At 39.5% G+C, this 15,529-nt stretch overlaps 1 protein-coding gene and 1 long non-coding RNA gene across 3 annotated transcripts in view; both read left to right on the top strand.

Moving 5' to 3' along the window:
- LOC109822693 (14-3-3-like protein D) overlaps positions 1 to 3,138 on the top strand; it is a 4,472-nt gene extending 1,334 nt beyond the window's left edge. The window contains exons 4-7 of one of the 2 annotated variants that reach the window (XM_020388925.1): positions 735 to 844; positions 929 to 1,077; positions 2,675 to 2,727; positions 2,818 to 3,138. In XM_020388925.1, the coding sequence (XP_020244514.1) occupies positions 735 to 844; positions 929 to 1,077; positions 2,675 to 2,727; positions 2,818 to 2,820 (315 nt within the window). In that variant the 3' untranslated portion in view covers positions 2,821 to 3,138. The remainder of the gene's footprint in view (positions 1 to 734; positions 845 to 928; positions 1,078 to 2,674; positions 2,728 to 2,817) is intronic. The other variant, XM_020388933.1, reaches the window with a different exon arrangement.
- LOC109822709 lies at positions 1,084 to 2,159 on the top strand. The gene is made up of 2 exons (XR_002242241.1): positions 1,084 to 1,270; positions 1,761 to 2,159. It is a non-coding gene; the product is annotated as an uncharacterized LOC109822709 (long non-coding RNA).

The raw sequence follows: 15,529 nt of genomic DNA, 5'->3' as shown, positions 1-15,529 counted from the left end.
CACATCTGGGCATCTGTTATAATTTGTTCTAATAGGGAGTATAAAATGTATTTCAGAGCAGTTTTTTACGTTTCGTCTTTTTTTTACCAAAGAATATCTTTGATAAACTCAAGCAAATTTCATGAGTTTGACATCAGTAAAAAATACAATTATATCTCCATTGTTATCCAAGGTTGATTGCTATCAGCATGATTATTGCTAGTTTTAGTCATCGTGTTCTGTTATAAGCTTGTATGCTTTACGTGATTACAGATGACTACGCTCTAATATGATTGGTTGATAGGTACGCTTGAGAAGGGCAATGTAACAAACCTGTTAGGACCTTGTGAAATTTTATTTTATTACTAAAATTTTGTCCAAATAGTGTTTTAAAAGTAGCCTAGACACCTGCCTAAGTGACGGTCTAAGCAGCTAGGCCTCCGTGGTTGGAGGTTAAACACTTCAATTAGTTGTTTTCTCATTAAATAAAAGTAGCTTATCTGTGCCCTTATCTTGTCTTTTCTCCTCATCTCTTGCCTTGATGCCATTTTCAGAGTTTTTGTCCCTGTTCAGTTGCTGCTTATCAATTGTAATATAGTTTGCATAGGAATGGTGTTGTTTCTTGGTTCCGATGTTTATTAGCTTTGAACTAGGTATATGTAATTGCTTACCAATTTGCTTTAGCTGCACCAGTAATATCGCTGACTAACTCCTTCATTCTATTGTGCTCTGGTTTTGTGTTCAACAATCCACAGGCCGCTTCCAGTACTGCTGAAGCAGATCTCTCTCCTACTCACCCAATTCGATTGGGCTTGGCATTGAACTTTTCAGTTTTCTATTATGAAATTATGAACTCTCCAGAAAGGTATGGATGACTGGCTGCCAATTGAGATGCATGTTCTTGGCTTTTGTCTAACTGTTTCTGATGCTAACTTAATTTGTTTATCAGGGCTTGCCATCTCGCGAAACAAGCTTTTGATGAGGCCATTTCTGAGCTTGATACCCTAAGTGAAGAATCTTACAAGGACAGCACTCTGATTATGCAACTTTTGAGGGATAACCTTACCTTGTGGACCTCTGACATCCCTGATGAAGGAGGTAACGGTTAATCTAATTCCATCTTGCCTACTTTATTATGTAGGCTTAATTTGTACGTTATGCTTTTGTGGCTGTGTTATTTTTCAATTTACTTTAGCTGTTATGGTTTCAAACAGCTGAACTATCATGTGTGTGTAAGGGACACTCCATAAGCACAAGCAAATAAACAAATCTAAACAAGGAAGGACGTTCAGTAAGATCTTGCAGAATATTGTGTCTTTTCCTTCCCTAGATTCAGCTGCTACTGCTTGACCTCTCTGGGATTAGTATTTCCAATTGACTGGATGAATTGTGGCAAAAGAGGGACTTTCTCTGGCCTTTTGAGTTAAGAGTTCGAGTTCTGGCTGCTCACACAAACTCTTTTCTAATTCAGTTGATGAATCCATACCTTAAATAATCCAGAAGTATACAGAAAACCCCACCAATATCTAAATGTCTAAAAGCCTCCTCAACTTTTACACTCTACTTTCGAAATTACAATTTTTTGCAGTAAAGCTATCCCCCTTTTCATTTCCGAAGAAAAATTATGTTTTCAGATACTTTTGGATTGCCAGTTCCCTTGTACAAGCAGTTGGCGAGATTTAATCTTGAAATTTTACGAGTCCATGTGGCTCTTCTCCCTTGCTAAGCTGAGGTTCTAGTACTAAGTGGTAGAATTGTTGTCCTTATTATCTGTTACACAGCTGCTTAATGGACAAATGAGTTAGAAGTCTGTATTCTGTGAACCATGCTTTCTGCCTTGTGGATGTCGAAAGTTGACTTCTGTGGATTTGTTCGCTTCTGAGGAGTAATCCTAAGGTGACTTTTTCTTTTTCGAGAGGCCGCTTTGTTTTTCCCCTTATTTTTAAGGGGGTACAACTTTGGATTGACGTCATTATATTTCCATATGATCAGTGTTTTAAATATCGGCCGCCATGTCGGACATGGCGGCCGATATGGCGGTTTTATACCCTAGCCGCCACGATATCCTTCATTTCAATGCGTATTGCGTTTCTGAGGTCATGTCGGGGACATGTCGGAAAATATCGGGTATGTCGGGCGCTATTGCGGCCAAGAAATATCGGCCAAATTTAAAAAAAAAACGGTTTTAAGCTTATTGGGTCAAGTTTGAAAAACCCGACTCGGAAATCAGGTGTCTACAATTGGTTAGTGATCCTAACATCAATAAGTTATGTACTTTTTCATATGTTTAGAAAATATAATTATTAAGTATGTGAAGATTCCATTTATGATATCATATCAACCTATCCGATATGGCAATCCGATATTTTTTTCATGTCCCCCGATATATCCCCGATTTCCGCTATCCGACATGAATTTTGGCCGACCGACATGAACCCGACATCCGACATTTAAAACATTACATATGATGACTGCTCCAGTTGCAATGTTACTCTATATTCTCATTATTCTGATTATGTCTGTGTCATGAGCGAGAAACCTTTTTTTGGTGGCTTCTCTGCTTGAAAACGTTGAAAATGCATCATTTGCATTTCTATTCACAAAGTCTGAAGCTGACTTGTGACTTAGATGATTTCTGAAGGGTCTTGTGGGTGATGTTTTGAACTTATTATTATGGTTTCCATGTTTAACCCAGCAGAGGATGCAAAGGAGGGTGCTGGAAAGGGCCTTGCAGGTGAAGATGCTGAGGTGAGTTTCAGAGTTCTCATATTGCGTATCTGTTCAGATTTTCGTTTGTGTTGGTATGACAAATCAATTTCTCTAATTTCTATTATGCAGTGAATCCGGAGCTAACAGGATCGGTGTTTTAAGCTTATTCCCGGTGGCCTTTTCTGCAATATGGTTGAGATATTTTTGTGTGTTTTATCTCCCCTTGCTTTCTATTCAGTGTAGTGGATTTTATTCCCAGACTACCGGAGATGTAGCCAATTTGGACTTTTTGTTTGTTGTTAAAGTCTCGTTCATATGCATCCTGTTTCATTGAAAGATATTATTGTTCTGAAATGCTCAAATCTGTTGTGTTGTTCGTAATGTGCCGTAAAAGAGACTAAATGTGCTCTCTTAATTTGCTTTATTGTGGTTTTACACTTTATCAGGCATTGATTTATAATCTTTTTGTATTGTAATTTACTATTTAAGTATTTTACTTATCACGAAGTTCTTGGATTCGTATTCTTGTATCTACGTGTCAATTCATTCTATACTCTTATGTTAGCAGGAACATGTTTGTTTTCAGATTTAGATGATGTTTTCCATTGAAAAAATCGATCCCCAGCAAATAAATCGAAGGTCTTGTTCACGTTCATGAGGATGGTAGTCAGATTTTCAAGATATAATTGGACGAGACCCACCATCGACGCTAAATTTCGTTGGGATTTTGCTCACCATAGTTATTGGGATGATTATCAAAGTTTAGTAGCCAAAGCGGCGCGAGATTGCAGAAGTTGATGTCTTATTATTCACCGCTTACGGTAAAAAAAATCCTTGTTGTATTTCGGTAAGAATTTACGCCTTAGAATTTAGTTAGGTTTTTTTAATACTAAATTGCCACACAAAATATAGTGGTTTTTTTAGGGAAAAACAAATCACAAAATTTTTAGTTTTCATAAAGCCACGGAAGCATATTGCGCGGTCAAGGGGGCTGTTTGGTTCATTCATAAAATTATGGAATCATTATGGAAAATGATTCTAAGATAAATAACCATTTCCAAAAAAAATTGGATATCAAAGGAATCCATAACTTGTATTTGATATGTAATGATAAAGTGAAGAATATGAAAATATATCCAAAACTTATGTTTGTTTCATTGCAAAATAATTTAGGGAGTTGTGAGGGGAAATGATCAGTTGTCACATGGTTGTCAGTTTTCTAGTCCATTTCCGAGCTAAAAAAGAGAATTGAGCTTTCCATAAATTGAGTTGCCATGTTAGCTTTTAAGAAAGATATTCTTCAAAAAAAAGTTAAACCAAATGACAGTTTCGAAATCCTATAATGTCAAAAAATCTACTTTTTGTTCCAAAGCTGTAGGATTCCTAAAAATTTGGCCGAACCAAACGGTCCCCAACAAGGTGCCACCAAATCCTAAATTTCATTCATATTTAGTTAAATAAGAGTATAAAATAACGTAAGTACCCATTGTGATTACCTTTTGGAGGAGATGAATGGGGGGTACTGTTGCGCGCAGAGGAAATTTCGGCAGCACCTCGGCGCAACAACAAGAGAGTCAGGTCGCAATAGGAATTCCTGTTTCACCAAAGAAACAAGAACCAAAAGCAAAATATCTCAACAAAGTGGGATATCAGCTCTTCCTCTCATCAGTTCTAGGACTGACCTGTCGAGGAAACCTAACTAAGCTATTACAAATTACACAACCAGCGAAACAACCAATTTTACGTGGTTCGGCAGATTGCCTACGTCCACGGGGCAATGAGGGGGAAGATCTACTACTAGAGAGAAAAAGAATACAAATATGGTTTACAAACACACAAAGTCTCACAAAGAAAACCCTCAAACAATCTCTCAATTCCTCTCTCAAAAGGACAGCCGCCTTTATAACTTTTCTTTATATAGCGCACTAACGCAGAGTCGGGTGGGCCAAGTGCAAAGAAAAAAAACTCCTCACGCAGTTTCCTTGGATACTGTGGTGTGGCCCATGTGGCCCCCACAATTCTCCACATCGGCGAAGTTTTTTCAAAACTGAGCCGACACCAACCAAACCAAATGTCTCACTTGTTGCGTCCAGTACGAAGTGAAACAATTCACGACAATGGAATCAATCCATAACAAATCGAGAACCCAAATGAGAATGCGAACAAACTCCAAACATCGGTATCGACTCACTAAATCGGCTGCATTATAAAGACTGCCTATGTATCCTCTTGCCCAAAGAATCAAGCCTTACGTAGTTCACCCAAATGGCCGCCAACGGCCTCAACAATCACGAATATGCAACAAGTTTCGACAATGATCAAACTTGTTGTTCGGAACCACCTTTGTGAGCATATCGGCCGGATTATCCTTCGTGTGGACTTTCACAATATTCACATCACCATCTTCAAGAACATCCCGAACGAAGTGATAGTAAACATCAATGTGCTTCGTCCTTGCATGAAAAACTTGATTTTTTGCCAAATAGATAGCACTCATGCTATCATAATGAATAGTGATGGATCGCTGCGATATACCAAGTTCCTCCAAAAGTCCTCGAAGCGAAATAGCCTCCTTCACAGCCTCAGTAATCGCCATATACTATGCCTCCGTCATAGACAAAGCCACTATAGACTGTAAGGTGCATCTCCAACACAATCGGCGCACGGGTCAAAGTAAACACATACCCCGTCGTAAACCAGCGCTTATCCAAATCCCCGGCATAATCCGAATCAACATAACTAATGCATAACTACCCACCTGTAGTGTCCCGCTCATAAACCAAACCAACATTGAGCGTACCTCGAATGTACCTCAAAATCCATCTCACGACGTCCCAATGATACACTCCTGAATTGTGCATGTATCTCGAAACCATGCTCACCGCCTGTGACAAGTCTGGTCTCGTACATACCATCGTGTACATCAAGCTTCCAACCACACTCGCATATGGAGTCTTCGACATCAACTCTTGACCTTCAATTGTCTTCGGTGAAAGATCAGCCGAAAGCTTCAAATGGGCTCTCAATGGTACACTAACTGGCTTCGTATCCATGCTAACATGAAATCGCTGTAGAACCTTCTTCAAATAAGCCACATGTGTCAAACAAATTCTACCCTTCTTCTTGTCTCTGTCGATCTCCATCCCTAAAATACGCTTCGCCTCATCCAAATCCTTCATCTCAAACTCCTTTGAAAGATGTACCTTCAGCTCATCTATAGCAGATCTGGAAATAGAGGCAACCAATATGTCATCGACATAAAGTAACAAATAGATGTATGCATCTCCTTTTAACTTGTGAAAGTATACGTAAGGATCAAACTGGCTCCGAGTGTACGGATGACCAATCATAAAACCATTGAATCGCCTATACCACTGACGAGGAGACTGCTTCAAACCGTATAGTGATTTCTTTAATCTGCAAACTAATTTTTCATTCTCTGCAGCTCAAAATCCCAATGGCTGAGTTATATATATTTCTTCATCAAGATCATCATGAAGAAATATCGTCTTCACATCCAATTGATCTAACTCCAATCTATACTGTGCCACCAAAGCTAGCAAAATCCGAATCGAAGAATGCTTCACCACCGGAGAGAAAACCTCATTATAGTCAATACCTTCCTCCTGTGCATAGCCCTTCGCAACCAACCTAGCTTTGAACCTTAATAGAGTTGTAAAACCCCGAAATTTCTATAATAAATATATGTGTATTATTAATAGTGAATATTTCCCTTATGATGAATAATCATATATATACACATATATAGATATCAGATGAATGTAATTATCGGTGTTTGAGAACCCATCAAGTGTTTCTATGTGAGAGAAATCGAGTGATATGACCAGCATGTTAAATGCCTAGCAGCAGGCATTTTTTGCTGCGCGGTCGACCGCACAGCGGTCAGAGAGTTTTTCTCAGGTTTGGTTTAATCGGGTTTCGGGTCGGATTGTGGGTTTGGTATATAAACTAATGTGCCCGAGAGAGCCTCCCTGAGATCTGAAACCAAAACCCTAGCCCCCCTCTCTTCCCTAAAACCCTAATTTCTCATTGCTTGGTGATTTGGGAGGAGTTCTTGAGGATTTTCAGCGGGATTGTTGGATTTCAGCGAAGGGGATCAACCTCCTGCAGATCTAGGGATTCATTTCTCACTAGAGGCGAGTAACTTCTCGCCCAACTCCACCCCCTTTTGTTTTCATGCAAAGTTTGAGTTTTTATTGAATTTATTGGGCCAAAAATCGTATTTTCTTATAGAGATAGTAGATCTATATGGTACATGTTTTGAGAATCATGTTTTCAACTTTAAAAGCTCACCAAAGAGCTTTTATCAATAAGATCTAGATCTGAAATTTCTTAAACAAGAGTTAAATCATTTTTACTGTTATCAAAATATTTTAATCTTGTTTCTCTTGTATTTAGAATTTTGGGTATATGGTTTACATACTTAAAAATGTCTTGTTCTTCTACTGTATGATTTTTTTTGAGAAGTGAGAACTTTTATTTGTAATTAGAATCAAGCTTTTTATTACAGGTTTAGCAGCTGACAGAAAACCCAGATTTGGGTTTCTGTCTGCTTGGCGGTCGACCGCGGCGGTCGACCGCTGAGCTCGCTGTAGGGGCAGAAATAGTCTGCGGTCGACCGCACCGGTTGACCGCGACGTTCTGTCGGTCGACCGAAATGCCTAGCAGAGTGCGGTCGACCGAGTCGGTCGACCGCCGCACTGTCTGTTGCAAATTCCTGTTTTGTGTATTTTTTGAGTATTTTACTCATGTTCGAGTGTTTGATTGGATTATCTGACTTCGGTTTTTAGTCTTACTATGTACCCAGGCATGATAGATGACCTGAGGGTAAAAATTAGAGACTTACACACTGATTTGAGTGGGGATTCATATAAGTAGATTTCAATATATGTCACAGTGATATTTTTCACCTTTTTACAGTTCTCGTGTTGGACTATAATCCATAGAAGTCCTCGTGTTGGACTATAATCCATTTCAGTCCTCGTGTTGGACATTTGCCACTTATTCCATGAGTTTGGAAACTACAATATATAGTTCATGTTTCGGACCTAGTTCTTAACCCTGAATATGACTTTCTCACAGAAGATCACGACATGATAGTTATGTAGATTTTGACATGACACTTATGTAAATTTTAACATGATATTCATGTAGGCTATGATATGGCATCGCACTTATGTTCTGAGATTAGTTGTATTTCTTTTATTATTGTTCCTATATTAGAACCTCAGGTTTGGTGATTAGGGGTTTACAATTTGAGATATAAGGTATATACATGAGGGTTTTCTTGTTTGGATTATTTCGCTCGACGTACCTATTCTCGTGTTGTAAATTTCTAAATACTAAAACCCTTTTTAGTAAGATCAATGATTTTAGATCTATTATGTATTATCTGTATTTTCTTATACAACGAGCCATGTTCCCTTGGGGTTGGTTGTGATGTTACTCGCTAGCGCTTTGACGCTCGTTGTCCCTCCCCCTTTCAGGTAACGAGCCAGGAGCCCGGAGAGTCGCAGGTTGATGGCGATGCATTTTAGCTTCAGCTGTCTAGCTAGTTATATATTTTCTTTTGGAGTTCCACAGTAGACTTGTGTTTAGACATTTGAGAGTCTTGTTCTAGAAGTTGTAAAGGTTGTGTGCCTTATTTCCTTCTTGTCAGATAATTGTATTTTGAGACTCGTTGAGTATTCCAGTTTATCTACTCAGATCTTGACTATGTGTTTCTGTTTGTTGGATGATGAAACATTAAGTTGATTATTATCATTTCATCAGTCTTCTTGTATTATCTTTTACTTGCTTTTGTACCTACACCTGTTGTTGACTCTACTAGATAGATGTTAATTGTGATGGTGAAACATGTTGTTGCACGGTGTGGTGCATGGCAGGTTTGACATTCTTGGTTTTACCTTGGACTGCAGCCTTGTGTGAACCAAGGGGCGTCACAGGAGTGCTCTCAATGCTCTCCTTCTTCGTGTATACCCACTTGTAACCAATCGCCTTCTGCCCCTTTGGAAGCTCAACCGACTCTCATGTATCGTTCTTATAAAGAGACTCCATCTCCTCCTCCATAACTACCTGTCACGAATCAGCTTCCGAATTCTGCTCGGCCTCTCTGAATATAGTAGGCACCATCTTATTGATACTCTCCACCAGAAGTGCATACACAACTGTGTCGGCATATCGTGTTAGTATCCATATATCTCTCCTCTGTCTCCGAACAGTAATAGAATCCTGAACCTGAGACGTCGGTCCCTGATCCTGCACATCAGTACCCGTATCCTCCGTGTCACCGTCGTGCTCGCTTGGTATCACCTTAGTCGGCACTCCAATGGATACTGCACCATCTGGACACTGTGGAGCTGCATCGATCTTCACCATCCGTGATATCTCCTCTGTCAGGTCGCTCTCCACCTGATGAGAGCTGGGAAGCTTTAAGATAGAAGCCTCATCGAATGTGACATTCCTACTCAGCATAATCTTTCTATCAACTGGATCCCATAGCTTGTATCCCTTGACACCACACTTGAATCCTACAAATATGACCTTCCTAACTCGAGATTCTAATTTATCTGTTCTCAAATGATAAAATGCAGGGCATCCAAATACCTTGAGCTGGTCATAGTCGTGTGCTGGCTCTCCTGACCATATTTCCATAGAGGTCTTCCCCTCAATCGCAGATGAATATAGCCTGTTAATGAGGTGGCTCGTATATGTAAGTGCCTTAGCCCAAAAGATCTTCTTCAAACCACTTTGCGACAATAAGCATCAAACCTTCTCCAGTAAAGACCGATTCAGCCTCTCTGTCACCCCCATTCTGCTATGGTGTATGACTAACTGTGAAGTGTCTCTCTATGCCCTTGTCTCGACATAGCTGTAGAAAGGGGTCTGAAGTATACTCATCACCGTTGTCGGATCGCAACGTCTTGATCTTTTTTCCCAGTCTGTAGTTCCAATCTCTTCTTCCACTCTACAAACAAATCTAGAACTTCACTCTTCTTCGTCATGGTGTACACCCAACATCGCCTAGAATAGTCATCAACGAACGTGACGAACTAATGTCGACCACCAAGTGATGCAGTCTTGGTAGGACCCTAAACATCTATGTGAACATAGTCCAGGATGTCCCTCGTCCTATGAATAGCAGTCCCGAACTTCACATTCGTCTTCTTGCCAAGTATACATGCTCATAGAACTCTACTTTACCACTCTTGGCTCCCTTCAATAGCCCCTGCTTGCACAAAGCCTGCAATGACTTCTCTCCTGTGTGCCCTAACCTATAATGCGAAAGCCTGCTCATGTCCACCTCTGAAATAGCCGAAGCAACCTGGCCAATCTCGGTGCTCTCCTTCAGATAGTATAAATTTTGACTGTGGACTCCCTTCATCACCATCAAGGATCCCTTAGTAACCTTCGCTACAGCGTCTTCAAAGGTCACCTTGAATCCTTTTGTCTCCAAAGCTCCAACTGAGATAAGATTCTTCTTCAACTGAGGAACAAATCTTATCTCTTTCAATTCACGGACTACTCTATAGTGCATCCGAATCCTCACAGTACCTATCCCACAAATGCCACATGATTGATCATTTCCCATGACGACAACACCCCTATCGAGCTTCTCAAAAGATGCAAACCAATCTCGCCTAGGGGTCACATGATAGGTAGCACCGGAATCAAGCATCCAATCTGATGCATTCAAGTAATTCACCTCCAGAGTAATCAATAGAGAAAAGTTTGAATTATCGGAATCATCACCTTTTGCAATATTCACCTCATTGGCCTTCAGGCCCTTTTTCTTGCCATTCTTCTTCTCCTTGAGCTTCAAGCAGTCTCTCTTCCAATGTTATTGCTCCTTGCAGAATGCATATTGGTTCTTTACTAATTGGTGGTGGCTTCTTGAGTTTGACCTTCCTCTATTACCACCTTTCAGATATGGGCTTCTACCTTTCGTCGATAAGGTCTCGCCTGAAATACTAGCACGGGAAGTCTTCTTGTCCTTCCTCATCAAATCATAATTCATCAATACATTAGTAACTTCACTATAGCTGATAGAAGATCTCCCGTTCAATAAAGTGAGCACAAATGTGTCATACTCCTCATCCGGTAAGGAGCCCAATAAGATAATAGCCTTAAACTCATCCAAAAATCTTCTCATCAACATTCACCAAGTCCGACAACAACTTCGTATAGTTGTTCACATGAGCCGCAAGCGAGGTGCTTCTGGACATCTGAAATCTGAATAATCTTCGCAGCAAATGCAATCTGTTCTCAACACTTTTCATAAGATGCTTGTTGTTGAGAATTTCTCACATTTTCATTGCAGACGTCACCCCAATCATATCATACTTCAGCTTCTGTTCCAAACAGGACCTGATCACCCCACAAGCGTTCTTATTCATCTTTTCCTATATCGCCTCTTCATATTTTGGTGGTCTCTCATGGACCATGATGGTCTCCTCCAAGTTCTGAGTATTGAGTGCATCCTGTACGTCGCTCATCCACAAACCAAAGTTGATTTTACCGTCATACTTCACCACACTAATTTTGGTGTTCTGAAAACCAACTTGAACTGTACTCGCCATCGTCATGCTGCTTTCACATTCTTCTCCCATTGCAAACTAACTTCAAGTTGTAGAGAAAGAATCAAACTTTGATAGAAATTAAGAACTACCCAACTAAACCCTAGATCAGATTCCAAATAGATCTCCTGTCTACACGAGGAAAGCGAAATCTCCAACGACAACTCCTAATGCTATTTTCACCGAAGCTTAGAACTCCAAGAACCAAACTTCACACAAGAATCTTCCTCTACCTAATTCCAAAACCCTAAATCTAAAATCTGGGCTCTGATACCACTTGTTGCGCACAACAAAAATTTTGACAGCAACTCGGCGCAACAACAAAAAAGTCAGGTCACAATAGGAATTCCTGTTTCACCAAGGAAACAAGAACCAAAAGTAAAATATCTCAACAAAATATGATATCAGCTCTTCCTCTCATCGATTCTACGACTGATCTGTCGAGAGAACCTAATTAAACTATGACAAATCACACAACCAGCGAGACAACCAATTTTACGTGGTTCGACAGATTGCCTACGTCTACGGGGCAAGGAGGGGGAAGATCTACTACTAGAGAGAAAGAGAATACAAATAGGGTTTACAAACACACAAAGTCTCACAAATAAAACCCTTAAACAATCTCTCAATTCCTCTCTCAAAAGGACAGCCGCCTCGGTAACTTTTCTTCTTGCACGCCGCCCAAACCAACGCGGTTTTCCCCTCTGCCTTGCACGCAGCCGAAATCCGCGTTCTCACCCTCTGCACACCTGCACTTGCACACTTTTCCGCCCCTCTTTTGCACGCCGCCCTAGGAACTGATAAAGAGATATATATAGCGCACTAACGCAGAGTCGGGTGGGCCAAGTGCAAAGAAAAAAAACTCCTCACGCGGTTTCCTTGGATACTTTGGTGTGGCCCATGTGGCCCCCACAAATTCTCCACCTCGGCGAAGTTTTTTCAAAACTGAACCGACACCAATCAAACCAAATATCTCACTTGTTGCGTCCAATACGAAGTGAAACAATTCATGACAACAGACTCAATCCACAACAAGTCGAGAACCCAAATGAGAATGCGAACAAAATTTTGTGGTGGTCACGTTGAAAACCACTATATTTTTGGGGTGATTTTGTATTAAACAAACCCATTTAGTTAGTTATTATAGTAAACATTTGAGGTAACAACTTTTAATAAAGGGGGTGTTTGTTTAGTCGAAAGTGATAAATGAAAGTGTGAAAGTGATTTGCTTTATCACTCCGAGTATTTGTTTAATTGAAAGTGCATGTATCTACTTCTTTATTACTAAAGGAGAACAACAAAAAATCTTAAATGAACAGTACCTTAAGTTCTCAATAATGAAAAAATGAAATGAATAACTAACCCACAAAAACTTCCACGTTCTCTCTTTAAGAAAAGAAAAATTCTTTAAGGACCCAAAATATGGGACCAATAAAGGGAACAAGTGATGTGTCCCCCTCCTATTGGATAATGAGTTGGCCATCATTAATGATGGCCAACTCATTATCCAATAGGAGGGGGACACCTCACTTGTTCCCTTTATTGGTCCCATATTTTGGGTCCGCCACGTCGGCTTTCCGGCGGGAACTGCACCGTCATATCCTCGGCGGAGTCAGCCTCTCTCTCTAAGGACGAGATCTAGAGAGAAAGCAGATAACTTTCAATTATTTTGTTATCAGTGTATTTGCTCATATTCTCATCTTTCTTATTTACTCGAATATTTATCCTTTCTCTCTTCATTCTTTTTTTTATCTGAATCCCTAACTGATCGATTGATCGATTGATGCCGATCGCGTTGGAGAGATGCCGATAGCGAGATCCGATGCTCGCCGATCTACGATTCTCCATCGATCAATGGAGATATTAAGAGTTTGAGATCTCCGCCGGAGATCAAGGCGGCAGCGGAGGTGAAGTCGGCGGTAGAGGAGAGTTCTACATGCACGTCAGCGAGTACTTCTTCGATTGGGAAGAACAGTGAGAGTTTTGGATCGGATGATGAGGATTTGGCGGCAGAGAAGGAGGTTGAGAGCAAGTACAAGGGGCCGTTGAGCACGCTGGAGTCTTTGGAGGAGGCTCTCCAATTAGGTAAATTTTCCCACCATTTATGGTGTTATTTTCTTGATTTGTGAACTTTGAAGTTTGACTCTTTCGTGACTAATAAGTATTGAGTATTGTTAAGGTTAGTTGAATAACTTTTGGGATGAATTTAGGTTGAACTATATCAAAAAGTTATAAATTTCTATAATTATTTGTTCTCATTGGCAAGGAACAATTCACATTGAATTCTAACAATAGAGAAAGAGTAGGAGAAAGCATTGATGACCATAGCGTATATTGTTTTTTTTAATGCACCCTGAGGTTTTTAATCGAACATGCTAACTGGGGATCATCCTCTACCTATATTTAGTCTAAAAGTAACCATGAAAGATACAAGATACATCCATAAAGATGTAGATTATTGTCAGGAGCCACCATATATCAAAAACTCATCGGATTAAATTGTGTTTAATCTACTAAGTTAAGCTGATTGATAAAAAAAACGTAAGCGGTTGATTGTTATCAGGAACTACAATTATGTCAGTTTATTCTTTTTTAGGTAAGCGACTCTAGGAATTTACAAGAAGTTGCAGAATAACATTCTCTTTTCGGAAAGTTAATGTATGCACTTTTTCAAGAAGTTAAAAAGAATTCACTCTTTCACAGATTGTTTGTGCACTAGGCCAGGTTCCAAATTCATCTTATTCACATGTATCTGTTTGGATAACAATGTTACAAATAGTTGCATAATTTGGTGTCGTGTATTCACAAATGATGAAATACCATCTCCCATCTGCAAACCAACTATCATCTGTAAGTATTGTCACACTACATTGTGGTATGAAGAAAGAGCAGAGAAATCTTGGAATCCAAAGAAATCGTCTTTTCTATATGTTGCAACAAAGGAGGAGTGGAGTTTCGTCTTCTTGAAGAGCCTCCAACATTCCTGAAAGACTTTATATATAAAGCAGAATGATTTATTTTGGTAACATGTTCAATATTTGCAAAAAATCTTTTAGAAACCGTGCTTTGCACGGGTCTAAATACTAGTATAAGTAAAATGTGAGAAACTTATTATGTCAAATTTAATACATTTTCAACATCATCTAAGAAAGTACTAATATCATATGAAAGTAGTAAAATGTGAGAAACTTCCAACAATTTCACAAAATCAGAATTTATCTAGTAATTTCAGAAAATCAGAATTTATCTAGTTGCAACAATTTTCTATTTTGGTGACAAAAAAAGGAGGGAAAAACAAGCAAAAAAAAGATTTATCCTATTCATCACCGGTCCCCGTCGTCGTAAAAAATGCATCTCAATCTATCAGAAGTCGTCATTTCCCCTCTGGCGAAGATCAACTCACAATCCAGAAGACAAAGAAACCGTAGCATCCGAAATGGCGGACAACAATTTACCTCGAAGAATCATCAAGATACCCCTTCTAACTCAAATCCCAAATCATGTCCTTCAAGCATCCCTAGGGTTTCTAATTTCTCTCCAATCTCTAGTTCTCTATAATCTCGCGATCCGAATAGGAAACACAGCGTCTCCTCAGAGCCTGGTAACCTCCTCTTCTTGAATAATTGGTCAATTTTACCCAACCCAGCAACTTCAATTGATCTTAGGGTTTTGGGGATGAAGTTACTGATTAGGGTTTTGGTTCACTTGTTTTGTAGTTCCTGAAATCTGTGCTTCGCCTTTAGATGAGAATATGCGTTATTTCAATGTTACAACCGTCGGCCCGTCATGAAGGTGATTCTTAACTGAGCTGTTTCTAGAGTTTGAATGTCTTTATAGTTTTAGTCTAGATAGTCGATCTGTTTGTTGCTTCTTCTGTCTTTAATTGCATGCACTGCAGAATTATCGATTGATGTGTGTACCATGCATAAATATATTGGATATGTAACTCTCTTGTTTAAAGATTGCTCGTCCCAGATCTTTGAGAGGATCGCCACACATCTCCTGTTGATCTTCAAACAATGGTCGGAGGGCGACCACACTATTGGAATGGCGAGAAGCCCTGCTTATCACCCCGTGACTAACGCGTCAATCACGAATTTGAACTGAGGAAGGAGATGATGGTTGTATGAGAATTTACTGTATATATTTCTCTTTTTCTTCATGAAAAACCATATATATATATATATATATATATATATATATATATATATATATGTATATATTTTCTTCATGAAAAATCATAT

Source organism: Asparagus officinalis, chromosome 1 (genome assembly GCF_001876935.1).
Source record: "Asparagus officinalis chromosome 1, Aspof.V1, whole genome shotgun sequence".
Classification (NCBI taxonomy): domain Eukaryota; kingdom Viridiplantae; phylum Streptophyta; class Magnoliopsida; order Asparagales; family Asparagaceae; genus Asparagus; species Asparagus officinalis.
Note: the sequence above shows the minus strand (reverse complement) of the source record. Positions and strands in the feature narration are given on the sequence as shown.